This window comes from Myzus persicae, unplaced genomic scaffold (assembly GCF_001856785.1).
Source record: "Myzus persicae strain clone G006 unplaced genomic scaffold, MPER_G0061.0, whole genome shotgun sequence".
NCBI lineage: Eukaryota > Metazoa > Arthropoda > Insecta > Hemiptera > Aphididae > Myzus > Myzus persicae.
Genome location: NW_019104315.1, coordinates 15,229 through 35,631, shown reverse-complemented (window position 1 = coordinate 35,631; position 20,403 = coordinate 15,229). Strand labels below are relative to the sequence as shown.

The following is a 20,403-nucleotide window of genomic DNA, read 5'->3' as shown; positions in this document are numbered from 1 at the left end:
GAGAACTTTGTATTAAAATTACAGTCTCAGTCTGAATTAGTTTTAAAATGTCAATAAATTTGATTATATTAGGATGCGGAGACTCAAAATAACTATTAAATTTGCTATGGAAGGATTCGCATGCATTGGTTGTGCGATGAATGCTGGAACTTTTTTCTGCCCATACATGATGTTTGAAAATGTTTGGAACCACTTATATATTTATTACCTGACTAATGGGAGACAATACTAGTACTAAACCCTTATCGTTTATGATAAAATTTAGGGTACGTCAGGACTCAGGAGGCAACTCGTATATAGTCGGGAGGCAATTCGTATACAAATTATGGGCCTTTTTGATTTCGGGAGGCAACTAGTGTGCGCCCATACTTATTACTTAGTTTGTTTTATCAAAACGTATGATAAAAATATGCCATCAGTTAACACAAAATTGTGTATCATATTTTGATAATACTATAATAGTATCTAGCTAACCTAACACTCACAAAAAGAAGTGTCACTTTTATTATAAATTAATGGTGTAATTAATATTGTTAATCTTATTGCGTCTTTGGTGCTGTGTCTTGTTTACATCCCCTTTACTTAAAATTTCAAAGAAGTAAATACATCTATTTCCTATTACTATTATCACTTTTCTTATGGATACCTATAACTATTATATAAATATACAAATGTATTTAATATTGTTTGAATATTAAAACATTTAAAATATAAACTATTTAGAGGAAATATGTGTAGTATGTACTTTTGGATATATTATAAAAAATTTATTTTATAATTAGACAAATTAAATTATTAGTTTAATAATTAATATTATGGAACATTGATCACTAGTTGCCAATTGCTATAGGCGCCATATCCAGGTAATATGAAAATTCAATTTTTAACTTTTATTCACTTCCAATTGTGTTTTACCAATACTATATTTCCCAATACCCTCAATGGATGCAATGAAAATACTTATTTTTAATCCATTCAAAATCTCGGTTGAACACGCGTGGCAACTACAACCACCCATACACAATATACGAGTGCATAGTGACAAAACTAATGTTTTGACAAACGCCAGCACGTGTATAGCACCCGCCTAAAACGTCTGCTCGACGTACCCGGAATATTTATTTAATAATTCACAAGTGTTTTATTAGGGCGCAAATCAATACGTTACTGCATTATGCAAGTAGGTACTTGTTGCTGGTTTGATATATAGCTAATGAATGCATTATTTTTTTTAAATAAAACTATTAAATCAATGATTGTCGCCGTGGGAGAATCGGGACAACAATCTACTTGAACTGTTTTTTATAATATTATTGTTGTATGTTTTATCCGAATGTGTTTTTTGTTACCTAAATATTTTCATAAACTTAAATCCCTTGGCCTACGGCATCCAAATTGGGGATGTGCCAAGCCTTTCCAAATACGAACTATACAAGCCTTCCAGTCTATTTTCCTTCGCCTAATAACATCTGCACCACGGTACGTCTCAAATCTCTCATTACATAAGGATCTTAAAATTGAAACAGTCTTTAAAACAGCCAAAAACTACTACAAAAATTTACACACCAAAACAGCTAACCACACAAATCCATTGATTTCCAACTTGGCCAGTGACTTCATTGCTAATAACCCCCCCCCCCTCCCCACGTCGACTAAAAAGACATTGGTGTTGCGATCTCCTGAATCCCGAACTGCACTAATTAAAAAATTTAAAACTCTCTCCCCCAAGCTAGAGGGTATCCACACAGGTGGGCCTCCCTTCTCATGCCATTCATGTTGTTCCTTTATTATTATCAAATTTACTTATTGTATGTATATAAATATTACAGGTTGTAAATATTCTATTTTATCTAATAAAAAAAAAAAATACTTAAATCCCAAAAATTATTTGCGTAAATTATATGTTACAAAAAGTAAATAATAAAATAATAGTTCCTATGTAGGAAGTACAACTATAGCTATAGTTGTCCTGCAGATAAATCATTTATTTTATGTATTAAAAATTAAAATTCTGAAAGGAAGATCTGACTTTTGAAGCATTTAGGTACCTACGTGGCTACGTCAGTCATTATGTGAGGTGAGGTATATTGGTAGGGTAGGACGATAATTATTATGTATCACTTTATCAGTTAGGCATAATGTACTTTCGTAATGTAATTATAATGTCAGTCGCTTATCAGCCGTAGCAAAATCATTTTGTTTTTGTTAACCGTTTTGTTTGTGTTGGAAGTTAGGGTTATGTTCTAGAAAAAAAATCTTAGGCACTAGATACCTATGGATAGGGATACGATGATTAGGATTATAATTAAAAGCCCTGCCAATAATAAATAACTCATCATATTTTATATTTTTTAGATACCATTTACAGACACCTACCGGCTACCAATAACTACTATTATATGAAATATTAGAAATAATATGTTGTACATCATATAAGTTAGTCTCTACATATTTAAGTAAAATATTTTTGTTATCCGAATAAATATTTAACCATACGTTATATTTCTTTTCATGGATGTCTAATAGACGTGGGAATTTTACTATTGAAGTACGATGTTTGACCACAGCTTTCCCTGATAAACGTTAAACGCAATAAAAAGATTTGAAAAGACCAATAGTCGCCGTAAATCGGATTAAATAAAAGCCATCCCATCTTACATATTATACTTCTTAAATCCTGTCCGCGACTTTCGAATGAACGACTTCAATAGATTAATAACATTCCCTTGAGTTTTTGTAACCCTAAACGACTAAAACTGTAAAACAACTTATTACATGTTAAATGAAAAAATAAGTCCACCTAAAGTGAAAGTTATACACTGTTAATTAAACTGATATTTTAATATTATGGAATTATAACTAGGTATAGAAACATATATTTACTGTTAAAATACTTAACCTTTTAATATCTGTTTTACTATTTAATTTAAATAGTGAAGTTTTATTATGAACTCCGTAAAGTATTGATAAATGATAATATACAAATGTTTCAGCTATATGTATAGTTTGAAACCCGGTTTGAAATTTAAATCAGTGTTTAGAGGTTGAATAAGTTGGATACTATATGTAATAAGTGTAGTGATTTTATCTTTCCATTAATACCTACCTAGTTTTAATAAATTCATACTATTTTATTTTCAACTTTCAAGCTTTATCACCACACAATTTTGAACAAAACAGGTGATTAATTTATTTTTAATAATAGATACCAATACTCTGTATTGGCTATTTAAAACGATTATCTATTAATTTATCATTGTTTTTTATTTGAAATATCAAAACACCAGACTACAATAGTGTACCACCTCATGGAAAATACGTAAAGGTTTATTAGTTATTGTTATTAATATTTTTTTTCAGCATCATTTAATTCATTAATTTATGAATCATACATTCATATACTATGTACTATAAACTAATTATACCTATGCATGCCCAATCGCCATATTAGAACATACTATGAACAGTTAAAATTACTCTACTATCATTATACTATCTATGTGCTGACCATATATATATAAGCTACCAAGGGTCCAGGGAAACAACAAGTTTTCCAACCCTATTATGGCACTCTATATACTCGTGCTCCCCAGTATTACGTTAAAAATGATCTCTGAACACGCCATGGTTCTCACCTGCTCTTATACACTGTTTTTCCTGAGTTTTATTAATTGTCTCATATTATCGTGAGGATGACTATACTTACAACGAGAGGGAGGGAGAGAGAGAGAGAGAAAACCGCTTTGTCAGCTTCAAATTCCCCCCTTACTGTATTGCATGCGTTGTATATATACGTACCTACTCGTGCGTTAAAAATAAGTAATAGAAGCCGTTATTCATCTTCGACGGCCAGTGGCCGGCAGTACCTCATAATAATGAGGGCCAACGATTATGGACGTCTTACTTAAGCGAAATCTCGACGGAAAATGATGATGTCATGGAGGGTGTGGAAATATGTTTTCTAAAAGGTATCTGAGTTTTATTTATTTATTTCGGATTTCATTAAATATATCATCCTATTCGTGAGACGGCATAAAAATGTTCATAGATGTTTCTGTATTTATACAATAAAAGAAAAACATTGGTATAATAAACAAAGCATACCTTTTCCGTTTCAATTATGTCAAGTAATAGTTATAATCTTTAATTGCCTTTTGTTATCATGTATCATGTATCATGTTATCTTAAATCGTAATCTTTGCATCCTATATTTATTAATTAATTGCTGAACTGTAATAGTTATTGCTAAAAGTTCTAATAAAAAAAATTAAAATAAAAAAAAAATAGTTTTAATTTTGTAAATATTACTTCTCTCGTATATTTATGATAGGTGTGGATTTTGACTATGCCCAATGATCATAAAATACAAATTAATATTAAGTGTAAGAGAATATGATTCGCCTGATGACTTTTTATAAAATCCTACACCCCGAATATATTGATTCCCATAAAATATCAATCTATCTTTGTATTATTGTTGTAGAATGTTTTTTTTATGGTGATAAAGCTCACATATTATGTTTGATGTAAGTAATTACGTATAGGTAGGTAGGTACTAGTTTGTGTAGGTCGTAGGTGGCGCAAATAGGAAACGTACCCTTTCGAAGTAATAGTACGAGAAGACGAGAATATCTATTGCAAAGTTCGATCTAAAATAAACCCTTTTGTTTACTAAACCGTTATAATCGGTTTATTTCATTGATACCCTTTCATTCACTGACCCTCTTCGCCAATGATGACGGTGACCCTTCAACGCGACAGTTAAGCTACTTTAAAAAGCCCGTGTTTACGCCGTCCTTGCCTTATACTGAGTATTTGCAAGACTATTAAATTATCTGTGAGTGGAAATTGAAAAATCATCTAAAATAGATACTATATATATTTTAATACTGTATACTGATCATAAAGTTTGCCACAGAGTACAAGGCACTTCTTGTATGTTATCAACAATTTAAAGGATTGAAAATGCGGTTCTTGTCTATTTTATATACACAACAAATCAGAATTTGAATAAATTAAATACTAAAGGAAAAATGGAAGTGGACGTGGTTGGTTTATCACTCTGTATTTACTTACATTATACATTTAAACATAACTATGGACTATATAGATCACTGACCGCTTTTGCTGCAGTAAAAAACCGATCATCGGGGCGCAGTGTGAGAACTACCGTATGTGCATATATGGGTGACAATAGTACCCTCAGTTAAGGGCATCAAGTGCGTATTATTAAGCAGAATATCGTGTTGATTTAAAATTAAATATGTATATTATTACGATTTAATCTAGTGACATTTATACTATTATTTCATATTTGTACCTGCCCCGACGTGTTTTTGAAACTTAGGTACCACCAAACGAATTGTAGAGAAAATTAGGTTTTTACTGGGCTGCGTGAAACATGCTTGCTCCCCTACCACCGATTAATACCTACGGAGGTGGCTCGGAATTCGACGAGGGGATCGTAATGCGAGCGTGTTAATATATAATAATATCAACCGTATATACATAATCGATGGGCGCGAGAATGATCTACACGCGGTGAGCGGCGAGGGGCCTATTTCAATTGCCACTCTGTCCGTTTCCGCACTTCACGTCCGTCTACGCGCGTACCCATCCGCGGGCGCTGCGGCGGCCGGCCCTTCACCGAGACGTAAAAACCACCGCCGCCGCCGACACTATACTCGCACCCGCGTGACATATTGTTTTAACTCAAAATATACCGAAAGAGCATCACCGCCGCCGCTGCGCGCACGTAAAGCCCAAAAGTAACGTTCGCCGACCCTACACGGGAATATTATTTAGGGGACGGACGGCCGGCCGACGGTGGCTGCGTTTTTTCCCACTGCAACGCGGGCGCACGCACACATACACACGAGAAATAATAATAAAAAAATAATAACGATAATAATAAATAATAATAATCAAATAAGAACCGGATGAAATGTGTTAGGGAGTAAAATAATAAAACCACGTGCTTAATGGTGAGTGGCGGAACGCGTAGAAATATCGAGAATTATGTGCGCATGATTATGGCGTAATAATACGCTTGTATTACAATAACAATATAACCATAATAACTAATAGCTAAACTGTGTAGAAGTGCGTAAGGTTAGCTATTCTTAACTATAGCTATAAAAATGACACATATAAGTTATAATATATTCGTGTGCATAAACTTTATAAATTAATATATTTATAGATATCTTTAAGATCCATAATCACGTAATACAGTGTACAGAGCGTCAATCTATTGAATATACGAGTATTTGAATAATATTGTGAAATAGTATCAGAGTACTTTCCCACATAGTATTAAAGTGAAATATTAAAAGTATAATAATTATTGATTGGAATGTACGTTGGAATATACAAATTATGGTTATGCGATCGAGGTTAGTAATTTATTACTTATTAATCAAATATACAAGTTAAACTAAATTTTATCTAAATAAATTATGTGCACTATTTATTATAATATATTGCACAAATCAATTTTTCAAAATGATTAAATAGCACGGGAAGTTTGTGTGGACAAATGGACAATACAATAAAATCTCTAGAAACACAACAAGTATCTAGGTACTTCAAATAAGTTGTAAAAATGTGTCTAAACAAAATAGATTTAAAAGGCTGCAGTATGTTTTAAAACTTTATAGATTTTAAACTTTTACTAGTCAAGTTGTGTAATGCTATATAAACAATTTTTCACATTGAATGTTTCTTAAAAAATTAATTTTAATCGTATCAATAAACTTGAAAGAAGAGCATATGGTATTCAAGTTACCAACCTGCACGGTTGACAAATAGGTACTAAATATACCTGATCCTAGAGGTACCTACTATGTCCCATCACTGACTTTTTGTGAAATCATTTTTTTCTTGAATTGGGTGCCCAAATAGCGAAGTTTGGACATATTATGCAGTTAAATGGACATTCATAATATGAACATCTGTTTCAGAAAACGAACAATACCAACTACCTATATTGTACAAATTGTGTAATTATTAAAAGACAAATAAATCATGGAAAGTTATTTAAACTATATGTTTGATTTGATCTATGTTATTTTATGAGCAATAATATAATAATAAACTATATTTAATGTATAGGTTATTTAATATTTTTTTATTTATAAATCAAAATAAATGGTTACAAATTTAAACAAGTTTAACAAATAGGTACAGTTTTGATAACCTACCTCCTGTAAGCTAATAGCTAATATATTTATTATTTATAAATAAGACTTATAGTTATTAATTAATTTTGTGTTGTATACAATTTTATTATGTCAACTTTTAAATATACTCTTCAATAGATGAATCATAAGTAATTTTGGACTTAAATAAAAATAAAAGTAATTTAATTAAATATAAATGTTAACACTTGCCTTATATTAACATAAAAACTATTTGATACTAATCGTAATATACTAATATTCTTTACAATAGTTTATTCAAACAGGGCGGTAAAAAATATCGATGACAATATTATTATTTATTGTCTATTACTATGTTCGGTGGAATGTGGAGCCCATTCAATTCAGTTTTTGAAGAAAAAAGAAAAATAAAGAAAAAAATTGTGGTGTTTTAAATTTTAATATATTTTAGTCGTTGGCCTGCATCTGCATTCCTGCGATTCGACTACAAAATATACGAATCGAGACAGTGTAGTTAGCGGGTATAGCAACCATTGCGAAGTACCATGATGGCGTGGAACAATATATTAAAGCGGAGGCACCTAAGCCGTTAAAACGAGCTTGTGTGAGAACGTGACCAAAGGCCAAATCGGCGAAGGACACGTGTTTATAGTAGGATTACACAGTTACATCGGTAAACCTTTAACGCACTATATATTATATTATAACCCTTCACACCCACGACCAACCTAATGCACAATGGACAATCTACTAATACTAAACATAAATGACATGACCTGAGTGGAATTCAAACGCACAGCAGACAGCGTAAATAGGTAGTGTACCTATAGATACCTAATAATATAAACAAAAGTAATGTAATCACAAAAATGGATTAGCAATTACCTATATCCGGTGATGATTTGAAATCAATAATAACAATGCATACAATGTGAAGATGGCCTCCTAATTATTCATGGTAGGGGGGAAAAAATCAACATACGTTCGGCTCACCAAAGCTATATATAGGTCCATTTATAGGTCACTGTTAGCCGTACGATTGCAGTAGATAAAATACGTATATCCGACTAACCATAATAATTTAATTTTTTTATTCAAGAAACTCCGAAAAAATTCTTTATTAGATGAAACTAGGTACTTAAAAAAAGGTCACATAGCTTTCAGGGGCGGATCCACAGTTGGGAAACTGTGGGTCAGGCCATTACAAGAGGCCACTTAATAAGGTTAAAACTTGATTGGAAATCTATACTCGAGTACAATAAAAAAAAAAATGATAATTACTATAAGTGTATTTATTTCATTATTTAAATTATAATAGTTTTCTTCTTTTTTTCATTTGAGCAAAGGTTTCGATGACTTTATCAAAATCAATTTTTTCTGAACTTATAACCTGATAATTCTTCAAAACAAATGAAATGTTCTCTTATATTTCATTCTTTGTCAACAAATCTTAAGCTAAGAGAAAATCGATCATTCTTATTTATATCTCTAGTTGAATCAATGATTATACTAAAATATTTGGCTAATTTTATTTAATATTAACTGAACAGTTTCATGCGCCATAGATTTAACTATATCATTTTGAATCATACGACTTAAATAAGTTTCATTTTTATTTGATTCTGCAAGATGTTTTGCTAAAACAGCATCATATTTTGAAACTAACTTAACAAGTTCAATAGAAAGTCTTTGGTTTGGTGTCTTATAACTAGCATTTTCTCAATGACCTCTAAATGAAAGACCATTTTTTTCAAAGAATAAAGATAAATCAATTAATCGTTTAAAAAGTTGCGATTATGTTCCTTTTCTTTTTTTCCCGCTAGAATTATATTATGCACAACGGAAATGTCGTTGTTAATTCGTGTTCTTAATATTAAATATTCTCTCTCAGCAGTTTTGTGTTCATTTAACTTCTCAACAATTTTTTTCGTGACCCTTCCGAAAATTTGAAACACCTTTAGATGAACCAGACCACTGATAATGATATTGAGAAATAGTAAGGTAAAACATGGAAAGCAGAACATTTTATTGCTACTTGGAGAATAAACTAACCAGCTACGTTTACAAAGAAAATTTGACTTTGTTTTTTTTTCATACCACTTTAAAATAAAACTTTGACCATTTACATTTTTTGGAAAAACAAAATGTTTTCCATCAATACTTGGCTGGCAAGGCCCTATTTCTATAAGAGCTCTTATAAGGGGTGTTGAAAGTATTTTTTCTCGAAATAAATCAGGATCTGATGGATATTATACAGATTTGTCCATCAAAATTGACTGTACTGAATCATAAGCTGAGTCGGTTGAGTTTAAGTGCTGTGGTGTTATTAATTGTTCTAAAACAATCGAAAAAATAATGTTCATTATTAGGACTAGAATTTATGTACTATAGTAGTATAGTGTACTTTTATTGAAATACATTGTATCATTAATAATAGTTTATTTAAGCATTAAATAATTATTTGGATATTAAAGAAAAAATGAATTACATACAAGGAATGAGGATACAAAAGATAATATTTATGTTCATAACAATCATAACTACATCATATTCAAAATTATATTTAATGTTACTTAATTTGGAATATTTTAATTAATTTACCTTATATTTCATTAGCAACATTTTGGTCTAAATTTATTTTAACTACTGTGACTGGATATTCTGGTATTCTATTTTCTTCAGTATTCAAGTTGGCATATTAATCTAAAATATTGAAGGATCAATTTATTAAAATATAATACCTATAAATTAAAGGTACTGGTAAAAAAAACATACCTGGTTTTTAGTTATGCTATAAGTGTTTAAATTATTAGTTTATAATCAGAAATCACATATATATCTAATAATAATAATTAATAAATAATTAATTTCAAAGCCATCAATGATGAACTTAAATTACTGAATTAATTTTATTTCCAAAAACTCACCTTGGTTCTCACTTTCTCAGTGTTTAAAAGAAAAACTACCCGATGGGTAATGAAACATTATTGTTAAATATTAACTACTTAATAGGTAGTATACTAGTATTTAATATGATAAAGTATAATATATAATTAATAGAATACTACCTTGTTTTTTAAAAGTTTGAACACATGATAAAATAGTTTGATTTCCTTTTAAAGATTTTTCTTTCTCTTACAGAAGTCTTCTCACCCCACCTGAGACGAGTTTTTTTAAGGTGGCTGCGCTGACATGGTTCTAATGGTTCCATACTTAGAATTTAAAGTTTACAACTGCTTATAATTTAAAAATACATCATATTAAAACCACCTATCACAATTCACATAATCAAAACTAAAACACTTCTTTCATTCGTGTCGGACGTCCGACGATGACATTGATGACAATATTATGGTAACATTGGTTATTTGTTGACTTAAATAGTTTATTTTGATTGTATGGCAATCAAGAATATCATATCATTATGTGGTAAAGAGACAGCGAAAGATATTATAGAAATAATGACAGAATTATTATTATTCGGCTACGGATTTACGCCAGATTATATAATATAGGGTCATTAGTTCTGTTCTGGGTACACGCATGTCGCAACTGGCATACACAATTTTGTATATTATTACTAGTATTACTATATCATTAGACCCATTAATATAATATATACATATTATTTATATATAATTTTAATGTATTTTATAGAATTATTATTTAGCGATAAGACTTATTTTCAATTTGTAAGTATAATCTAATTTTATCGGCGCGGGGATGGTATGGATACATCCAACGGATCCAACGGTCCAAGTGTCTAACTACCCAAGAATCCATGATCTATTGATCTGAAAAGAAGCAAACTCACCAAGAAGCCAATTTGGTCAGGATATATTAACTGTGGGTCAGCTGACCTCCTGACCCCCCCCCCTAGATCCGTCCATGATAGCTTAGCTAAGTATGACTGTTTTCAGACAATATTCTATCTATATTCAAATGTTGATACCTATGTTTCGGGCATTAAAACACTATGTGTCTATGTAGTAAGTTGTAAGTAAGAAGGTACAATATAATCTCTTTTCTATGATACAATGTTTCATAAGGCTATTTTAATTTGAATCTTGTTTTATCAAATATAGTAGTCGTTAAGCACCATCTTTAGAAACATCTACGAAAAAATTGAAGACCTAATTTATGTATGCATGAGATTAAAAAATTCCAATATTCTAATTTTATTCAAATTTGAATCATAGCTGAATTGAATGACACTATCTAGTGGTTAGATGAAAACTATACGTTGGAATATAATACACGTCACTTGGCGTCTAAAGCTTTTATCATTGTTAATTGTTATATTGTAAATTGTAATGCAAATACGATTTAAGTAAACTACAAATTCACATGAGATGCAATAATTTGCTTTGGTCGTCGAATTACACAAAATACCCATAATTTATTGCTTAGGTATACAATATAAAATACAAATTATGAACTATTAATTATATGAATTGTAACCTGACGTCCTGGCGGCCTACTCACAGCAAGCTTTGATAGGAGACGAAATAGTCCATTCCAAATAAACAAAACATTACAACATTTTGTAGTTTTGTACTTCATGTGTATTACTTATTTTTTTTTTATTTGCTCTCGTTCCAATCTGTATGGAGTGGCTACGCTTGTCTTACACCTCCGTAGCTTATGTCCTACACTTCTAATTTGTTCATACTATTTTCATGTAATTTTCTATTCCATCAATCTAGATTCTTCTTAGGTCTTCCTCAGCCTCACATTCCTCCTACATTAATTGAAGGGCTTAGTGCAACAACACAGACAGACAGCTGGCCAATGTGTCAAGTATGTGGTTAATGGTCACAACTCTAAATATTTTCGAAAATTACTCTTCCATGAAAACGATTTTATGAAAACAATATTTTCTTTATATTATATGACTGCCAAATGCCAATTGCCTTGCCATACAAACCAATTATTTTCTCGGAGTTATTTATATATATCTATTCGTTCCTAGGCTCTTATACTGGTCATCAAACTTCTTAAGTTTTGCTTCTCCATAAGCATTTTTGCATTCTTTATTTAGTCTTTTGAACTAAAACCACGATTCTCTTCTTCTTTAAATTGAATTATCTTCCTTGCTTTTAAGTTCTGTTCCTATCAGCCCAACTCTATGTGTCATTATCCTTTAGAATACTGCATTTTACACTCACCAACAATATTAACTCTGTTAAACTTTAACTAACATTTTCTGCCCTATCCTAGACTTCATTAAAATTCCCTCCATATTCCACCCTGCTTCTTCTTCTCTTCCCCCGCAAATAATTTATCATTTTCTCCTGCTAGCTTCCACCATCTAACCACTATTTTCTTCAGAATCCTTCATTTACACCATGACTCCAAGACAATAATAGGTTTATTGTGTTACTACATTATCTTGTGGAATTACCTTACAATCTTTACACCACTAAACTCTTTCTTATCCACATAAAAAATCTATTTGTGTCCTATTTTTACTCTTGAAAGTTATATAATGCTCCACTATATTTTCCTATAAAAAGCACATCTGATAATTGTACCTAAGTTGAGTAATTAATATTATTACAATATAGTCAAAGAATCAATAAACATAAACAACTATGGCTAAAGAACACTACCTAATTTAATTGATACCAAGTTCCTTTGTTCAAAATTATTAAAATTACATGTTTTTAAAAATCTATTTTCAGGATAGTTGTTACGGTTAGAGTAGGTACTATAAAAACATACTATGAATGTACTATTGTACTACATAAGAAAAATAAAAGCTGTTACACCACTGAATTAATCTACCTATGGCTAAAGTCATGTTCCAATTCAAAAAGATTTATTATTTAAAGACTTATGTTTTATATTTTTGTTACATCATAAATATATTTGATTATTCAATGATACATAAAACATTTTTTAAAAAAATATTAAAATATATAGGTATATATAATATACATGGTAAATAATAAATTTAACTATTATCAATATGTCAATGAAATATTATGCGATTAGGTTTTTTAATTTTGGATTCTGGATGTGGTGGTACACGCAGTTGTCTAGGAACAAACTTCAGTGTATTCGTATCTAATGGAGTCAAATCTTTGACATTCTGAAATAAAATAATATAAATATGTATAGTTTTAGTTAATTGCATAAAACCCATGTAGTTGGATGGCATTAAGTTTCCATACAATTTATAGAATTAAAAATGACTCAATTATTCAAAGTCCTAACACAAAATACTTTTTGTTTTAGTTATACCATTTATAAATAAATTATGTGATTATTAATATTAAGTTAACATTAATCTTATTTATAATTAAAAAGGTGGAGAAATTAGAACTTGTCGAATATGTCATTATAATAGTTGTGTTATAGTTGAATTAAATGATAAATCATCACGTAAAAAAAACCAATTTTGAGAGGAAAGGTTGTGTTCTACTGACTACTGTAAAATATTATCTAATTTAATAATTTAAAAAAATAAATAAATAAATCACAACTTTCACTTCCCCAAATGTTTATGACAAACAGAAAAAAAGCATATCATTGTAAATACAACACGTTGCTACTTCCAGGTTACTGGCCCCACAACTATCTGTAACCATTGATTATAGAACAATTTATTCTATAATTAATGCTGTAACTAAGAACAGATATTGTGAATTCATCTACATTAAACTACAGGAATTAAATGATTTGTACTAAACATACTTAGTTGTTCATTAAAATTAAAATGTATTATTTATTATTGTTGATAGTAAATATTGCTTACAGATTTCTTTTTTGTTTCTTTTTTAGTGTTTAAAGGGTCAGGCTTAGGTATGATATATGAACACTTGAGACCTCCTTCGAGCCAGCGATTTTGTTTTTGAGATTTAGAACTACAACTTTGTAACTAAAAATAAGAAAACAAAAATTTCATATTATTACTAAGTTAATTGAAAAACATAATAATTAAATACCATTGAATTGTGAGATGAGCTCAAAAGATCATGTTGTAATAACGCAGAAGTTGATTCTCTAAAAAATATATAAATTTGTATACCAAATAGAAATTATTTGTTATTATAGCAATAAAATACATGCATATTTGTTTTTTTAATAACTCATTTAAATAAATATTTCATATCGGTTTTATTAAAATGTATGAATTTTAGACTAATAAAGCTAAAATAAAACAATTTTGAATCAAAATTTTAAATGGTTGGATTCAATAATTCAAATTAAAAATTAATCATTACTTCTTATAGGTATGGTCTAAACCAATTTTATGAATATGTTTTTTGACTTCTACTATTCTCATCTGTAATTTTGATCTAGTTTGCTCAATGGATTCAAGTTCAGGTGCATAGCAAACATGTAAAATACCACCAAAGAAATTTTTTGTGTCCATTTGTTTTTTTGCAAATCTAAAATATTAATACATTAAAATTCTATATAAATATATAATATACGAAAAAATTGAACTACAATTTTAATAGACCTGGCAGATTGTATCTGGATAAATACCACATGAAAACTATGAGTAAATTCTTCTTGGTCTTCAAATTGCACTTGTCGAATACTTAATACATTACCATAACGCTTGCATAACTTCTCCACTTCATCGTGTAAATTGACAGATGGCACACCTCTGATCAACAAATGCTGTGACTCATCATTCACCGTGTAAACCTTATTATTATAGTCAAATTCAAGTTTAAGGAATTTATTTATTCAAATGTTACTTTTTTTTTATAAATAGTAAATACAATGTTAACTGTATGGTTTATCATACAATTCAGAAAAGCTCTGAATTTCTCTTACATTTATGTCAATCCAATAGGTACAATAGAAACATTTTTAATAAAACCAACTGTAATCGTTTGTACACAAACAAAATTGGAACACATTACAACATAAGAATTATCTATAAATATTGACCAATTTAATCAAGGATACATTGTTTTCGGTCTGACATCAATCTTAATACCTTAATTGCTGTAAGTTTCCGACCTTGTCTATATTTCGGTCTATTTTCGCAGTAACTTAACATGTTGTGATGAGGATATGACTTTAAAATTGAGACTTCTATATTCTGTTTAGACATTGTGAAATTGTAATTAATTATTAAAAAGTTGAAAATAAAATGCCAAATTTTAGACAAATTAATGAAGAATGCGAGTCTTATAATAAAAAAATGACCATATACAAGAGTTTACAAATTAAAAGTATACATTTTAGTCTAAGCAAACAAAAAACGACTGAAATTTAATTCAAAAAATATAAGTATGTAACAACTGTTATCAAGTGCGAAGTGACACAAACAAGATACCAGATTATTATAATATGATTAATAAATATACGCCTGCCACCACGGCCTTAGACTAGCCTGCCACAGTGCCACCTTCATAGATATTAAAGTTATATAATATAATCACAAAACAGTAATGATAGTATGATACCTACATACATGATTGTTCTATGATGATATTATAACTACAGATTAGATAAAAAATTTAATTTTTTTACTTAATCTGTGATATAACTAACAAAATCTTATGGATACCTACAGCAAAAACAACGATTGGAGGTAGTTATAGATATATACAACAATAAATATATCAGTAATAATAACAATATTCATATCTATGGGTAGGGTATGGTTCAGGCACGATTATAGATAGTACTATTACAATCTATAATCGTGGGTTCAGGGATAGTTGTAATTTTAGTACCCGAAAAATTAAAATACTCATTTATCATTATCATAATAATCAATAATATTATAGTAAAATTATTATATTTTATTTTTAACAACCATTATTTTTTCTTATGTATTTTCCACAATTAAATGGTATTGTTGAAGGTTTTGTTATAAAGTTGTCATTTTTTTTGGAGGTAATAGGTATTATCATTTTCAACTAGTCTATAAGCCAATACCACTACAATCACTATATGCGCTGTTCTCGCGGGAAACACTGGTAGTTTCACGAAATAAACAGATAACCATAACCTTAAAAAGTTAAGACGTTCAGTTTTTTCAAACAAGATTTGTTTGAATTTCTATTGCAATTCACGATAAACTCACTGTTTACAATTCTCATTTCTCAAACGACAAACAGTCAAATGGCTACGAAATAACAATAATGACATGTAGCACCTCCTATTCACTTTATAGTATATTATTATTATTATATTCGCGGTTTAAGTGACCAGTCTCCGTGAGTGTCTACAGTACTTACCATTAAATATCAATCACCGGTTAACGTTATGATCTCGGGACTAAGATATCTCTAGGCATTACATTGAACTGAAATATTATTTTATCAAACTCGCCTGTAATGAACAATACTGTACTCAATATGGATGACTCTAGATTTAATGGTTTGTATAAATTTATTTATTTATACTTACCTTAACGAATGATTGGTTTTCATTTTATTATTGGAAATTTTTTAGGTGCAGTTACCAAACTTAATACACCATTTGATGTGTATAAATTGGACTGTAGGGATATGATATCAAATGCCGAGGCGTTTAAATTACGTGAGGCGTTACTAACAATGACGTTTAAAAAAAAATCATGTGATCTATATTCGTTTTCTCAGTCACCGGATTTCATTCGCTCCACAAAACTTAAAAAGCCTAAGGAAGTGGAACAGTTTTTAGTTTTGTTGGAAACATTGAAACAAAATATAGCTACTTACTTAGGCAAAACGTTTAATGATACGATTAGTGCATCTTGTTCTAAATATGACCGCGGAGGTATTTTATGCTGTTTTGATTTTAACAAAAACGAGTATGTAAACCTGTAATTGTATTGTCTCTATATTTAGATTACTTACTTTGCCATGATGATCGTGTCGACGATAGGTCTGTGGCATTCATATACTATTTAAATTATGATTGGCTTCCTGAATGGGGTGGCACATTAGATATTTATTCGGTTGATGACACAAATTCTGCCACAGAAATCGTAGAAAATATTAACCCAGATTTCAATACTATGATTTTTTTCCCAGTTGAAAAATATACTTATCACCAGGTACGTCGAGTTATTAATTTAAAGTAAGAGGATGCCAGCACAAAATTTGTTTTCTCTCAGATCCACGAACTTAGTAGTGCTTTCACCCAAAATCATTTTTTGAGTTATCTTAGTGGAAAATCACCCATTACTGAAATTATAGAAGATAATGCTTTTGAGGGTTGACCTATGGGTTTATATTTTATTATTATTTGACTTTCTAAATAAAATAAACTATGTTTTAATTGTTTTGAGACATTTTTTAGACAGATTGATATGCCATACCCACATAAATATATAATTCTCCGTAATTTTTATAAGGGTAGATTTTACTTTAAGATTACTCCATAAACATAAAAAAAAATGATTATGTGTAATTGCGTTTTGTCAATGTTGCACTTTGGCCAGAGAGAGAACATTCAATGCGCTGACATCTACTTAACCATTCTTACAATCTTACTAATGTTTTATTCCATAGGTGGCTGAAAACGTATCTACCTTTGCTCGTATTTCCATTAACGGTTGGTTCCACTGTGACGAACTTTCTTGGAAAATGTATAACCAGGCACACAAATTTCATTCTCCAATGTTTACACCACATTCTGTTTCTTCTGTTAGGGTATTTATATAAAAGCTTAAGTATAATATTAAAAGTTATTTATTTAAATGAGTTCCCAGAAATATTTTTTACTTAAGACATTAATTTTTTTTACTGCTTAAAAAAAAATTTCTAAGTGAAAACCCCTTGAGAGATAATTTATATAAAGTTAAGTAGTTTAAGTAAGTCTAAGTTAAGTAATAATGTAACGAAAGATAATATGTAAGTGTTATAGAGTGAGAATGATAGGAAATGTAATTTTATTCATTAGGGATGTTTAAACAAGTGGAAGAGGGCTTAGAATTGATGTGAAATCTCGATTGAATTTATTGATAATGTGGAATGGTTGATCGATTAGTGGTATGTTGGCTGTGGCTTTTGCATTTGTTGGTTTTTGGAATTAAGTTTGTGATGGGGCTAATGTCAATTTGTGGCGTGGGTGGTACTGCAGATGTTATCTTAGGCGTGGTTTATTATAATTGAGTTATATATTTTAGTTATGTTGAGTATTTTACAGCTATTGGTGTTACGAGCTAGGTTAATATTAAATTAAGAAAGTGGCGACTTGTTTGTATGTTGAAGTATATTTGAAATGCTGATAACTTAGTGTCCAAAAGGTCACTCAGGCTATTTGTAATGTCTGTGGAAAGAGTAGAGTGGTGATGGTGAGGTATTACAACGCAGGAAGGTTAGATGGAAGGGGGATGTAAGACATAATGTTTGCTAAGTGGGCTCATTTATTTGATCATACGATAATAATTTATTAGTTCTTCAAGTGAAGCCATCTGAACCCACCCAATAAGTTAAATCATTGTTGAGCATAATGAAATTGTTATGTTTATTAGGACAAAATTAGGAAATTTTAAGTTACTCTGTGTAGACAAAATCTTGTTGGATAGTGAAACAGCTTGGTTGGAAATGTAAGTCTTGTTCTTCAGCTGCCAAGACTGAAACAATTTGGGGAAATGAAAAATTTAATTTTTTTTTACGGTTGTGTATCATAAAATTTGGGAGAGAGTTATATCTTTGTTGGATTGTCCTTCATTTTTGATTTACCAATTGTGTTATTATTAATTATAACAAAATGTGAACATGTATTAGCCATGTGAATAATTAATGTCTATTTAAAAGTTAATTGATAATTTACTTAACACATTACAAAACGGTCTCACATTAGTTATTGCTTTGGCTAACTACTTTCAGTATTTACAATTAAAAATGTATATTTCAGTGTGATGATATCACCAAAAAATGCATTGAATCAATATTTGAGAGACCCTTGTTTAGAGAAGCTATTAAAGAAACATTCAAGAAAGACGGGTTCATAATGTGCGAAGGATTCTTCACACAGAACATGGTAGACTATTTATCTAATGATATATTTTCCAATGACATGAATTGGAAAATCAGTGGACCTTTAAACAAAAGGTAAATGTTTAGCCAGTGTTATTTATTTAAATATTGTTACATATATATTATTATTTTAGGCATTATAAATGTATTGATTTAAAAGATCTGCCTGCCTCAGTTTTATCTGTTGTTAATTTGTTAAAGACTGAACGCATGTTTCAATTTTTTAAAGATTGCACAGGTCTGGAATTTCTTGCTGGTAAGTTAAATAACAAAATGTATTATTAATCTTCCATCTTACTATTTTAATTATTAATAATTGTAACTTGTTTGTTTTTAGTAAATATTGAAGTGCAGAGATGGCATGGTGGACACTATTTGGTATCCGGTGGAAACTATGGTCTTGGAGGTTTTAATGTATTAAGTGTATATTTATTCTTTAGTAAATGTTTTGGTAAAATGTCAGATACCAATAAAGACGATTTACATTATGTATTTGAACTAAAAAATACATCAACACCGGTAAATATATACATTATAAATGTTATGATAAAATGGAATTACAATGAATTAATTAAACTTTTTTTAGAAATTTGCATGTATGCCCCAGCACAACACTATTTTTATGGTTAATCGAGATTCCAATATGGATTCGTATGTTCAATATTGTAAAATAGTTGATGGTCATGCGTGGACTGTAGTTGTTGCTAATTATGTGATTAAAAAAGATTTCGATTGTAAATTGGCAATACACAAGGTAGACTAAGTTTATAGATTAACTTTGGTCCTATTTTGTTTTTTAATGTTGACGTTATTACTACACTTATTCAACAATTATTTTCCTATTCTAATGTGCTTAATAAGATTTTTTTTTAAATGTTTGTGATTAAATCATTAAATAATTTTTATTATTATAATTAAAGCATTTTTTATTCTTATTATCAATTAAGTGTTTATAATTTATAAATAATTATTATTCAAAAGAATAAGTTATATTTGGATATTAAAATTAGTATAATTATATTAATGTATTGTAGTAAACTTATTATTTATTATTTACCTTAAATAACAAGTTTCTAAAATATGTCTTATATCGTATAAATAATAAGGAACCCAAATGTTTCATGTTAAACAACATTTTCATTAGATTAATTTATTAATGTTTTCATATTTTCAATTTATATGTTATTGTAGTAAAAATGGAATTGATACTGGTTTTCCATAAGCTCACTTTAGCTCTATTGATCATAATTTTATAACATTTTGTAATTATATAATGTTATAATTAGAGTTAAGACATG

At 29.5% G+C, this 20,403-nt stretch overlaps 2 protein-coding genes and 1 long non-coding RNA gene across 4 annotated transcripts; 1 reads left to right on the top strand and 2 right to left on the bottom strand.

Moving 5' to 3' along the window:
* Positions 1 to 8,691: 8,691 nt before the first annotated feature.
* LOC111041110 lies at positions 8,692 to 10,638 on the bottom strand. The gene is made up of 3 exons (XR_002605283.1): positions 10,229 to 10,638; positions 9,762 to 9,863; positions 8,692 to 9,495 (listed from the first exon to the last, which is right to left on the bottom strand). It is a non-coding gene; the product is annotated as an uncharacterized LOC111041110 (long non-coding RNA).
* Positions 10,639 to 13,084: 2,446 nt separating this feature from the next.
* LOC111041105 (RNA-binding protein 48) lies at positions 13,085 to 15,706 on the bottom strand. The gene is made up of 6 exons (XM_022325267.1): positions 15,121 to 15,706; positions 14,632 to 14,822; positions 14,390 to 14,557; positions 14,111 to 14,168; positions 13,921 to 14,043; positions 13,085 to 13,254 (listed from the first exon to the last, which is right to left on the bottom strand). The coding sequence occupies exons 1-6, from the start codon at positions 15,235 to 15,237 to the stop codon at positions 13,135 to 13,137; spliced, it is 777 nt and encodes a 258-aa protein (XP_022180959.1). The 5' UTR covers positions 15,238 to 15,706; the 3' UTR covers positions 13,085 to 13,134.
* Positions 15,707 to 16,134: 428 nt separating this feature from the next.
* Positions 16,135 to 19,982, top strand: LOC111041104 (prolyl 3-hydroxylase OGFOD1). Of its 2 annotated transcripts, none has more exons than XM_022325266.1 (8): positions 16,135 to 16,514; positions 16,590 to 16,895; positions 16,967 to 17,175; positions 17,633 to 17,767; positions 18,984 to 19,180; positions 19,240 to 19,361; positions 19,443 to 19,624; positions 19,692 to 19,982. In XM_022325266.1, exons 1-8 carry the CDS (start codon positions 16,472 to 16,474, stop codon positions 19,866 to 19,868), a joined length of 1,371 nt encoding a protein of 456 aa, XP_022180958.1. In that variant the 5' UTR covers positions 16,135 to 16,471; the 3' UTR covers positions 19,869 to 19,982. The 2 variants fall into 2 exon arrangements, with proteins under 2 accessions (XP_022180958.1, XP_022180957.1); XM_022325265.1 differs by having other exon boundaries at positions 16,138 to 16,514; positions 17,633 to 17,773.
* The last annotated feature ends 421 nt before the right edge of the window (positions 19,983 to 20,403 follow it).

Excerpts from the sequence above, each read along its gene's own strand:
- LOC111041105 (XM_022325267.1), bottom strand. The coding sequence starts at position 15,237 with ATGTCTAAACAGAATATAGAAGTCTCAATTTTAAAGTCATATCCTCAT. Across the intron at positions 14,558-14,631 it reads ATCCAGATACAATCTGCCAG|ATTTGCAAAAAAACAAATGG; the intron begins GTCTATTAAAAT and ends TTAATATTTTAG. Across the intron at positions 14,169-14,389 it reads TTAGACCATACCTATAAGAA|AGAATCAACTTCTGCGTTAT; the intron begins GTAATGATTAAT and ends TATATTTTTTAG.
- LOC111041104 (XM_022325265.1), top strand. The coding sequence starts at position 16,472 with ATGAACAATACTGTACTCAATATGGATGACTCTAGATTTAATG. Across the intron at positions 16,515-16,589 it reads GGATGACTCTAGATTTAATG|GTGCAGTTACCAAACTTAAT; the intron begins GTTTGTATAAAT and ends GAAATTTTTTAG. Across the intron at positions 17,774-18,983 it reads ATTCTGTTTCTTCTGTTAGG|TGTGATGATATCACCAAAAA; the intron begins GTATTTATATAA and ends TGTATATTTCAG.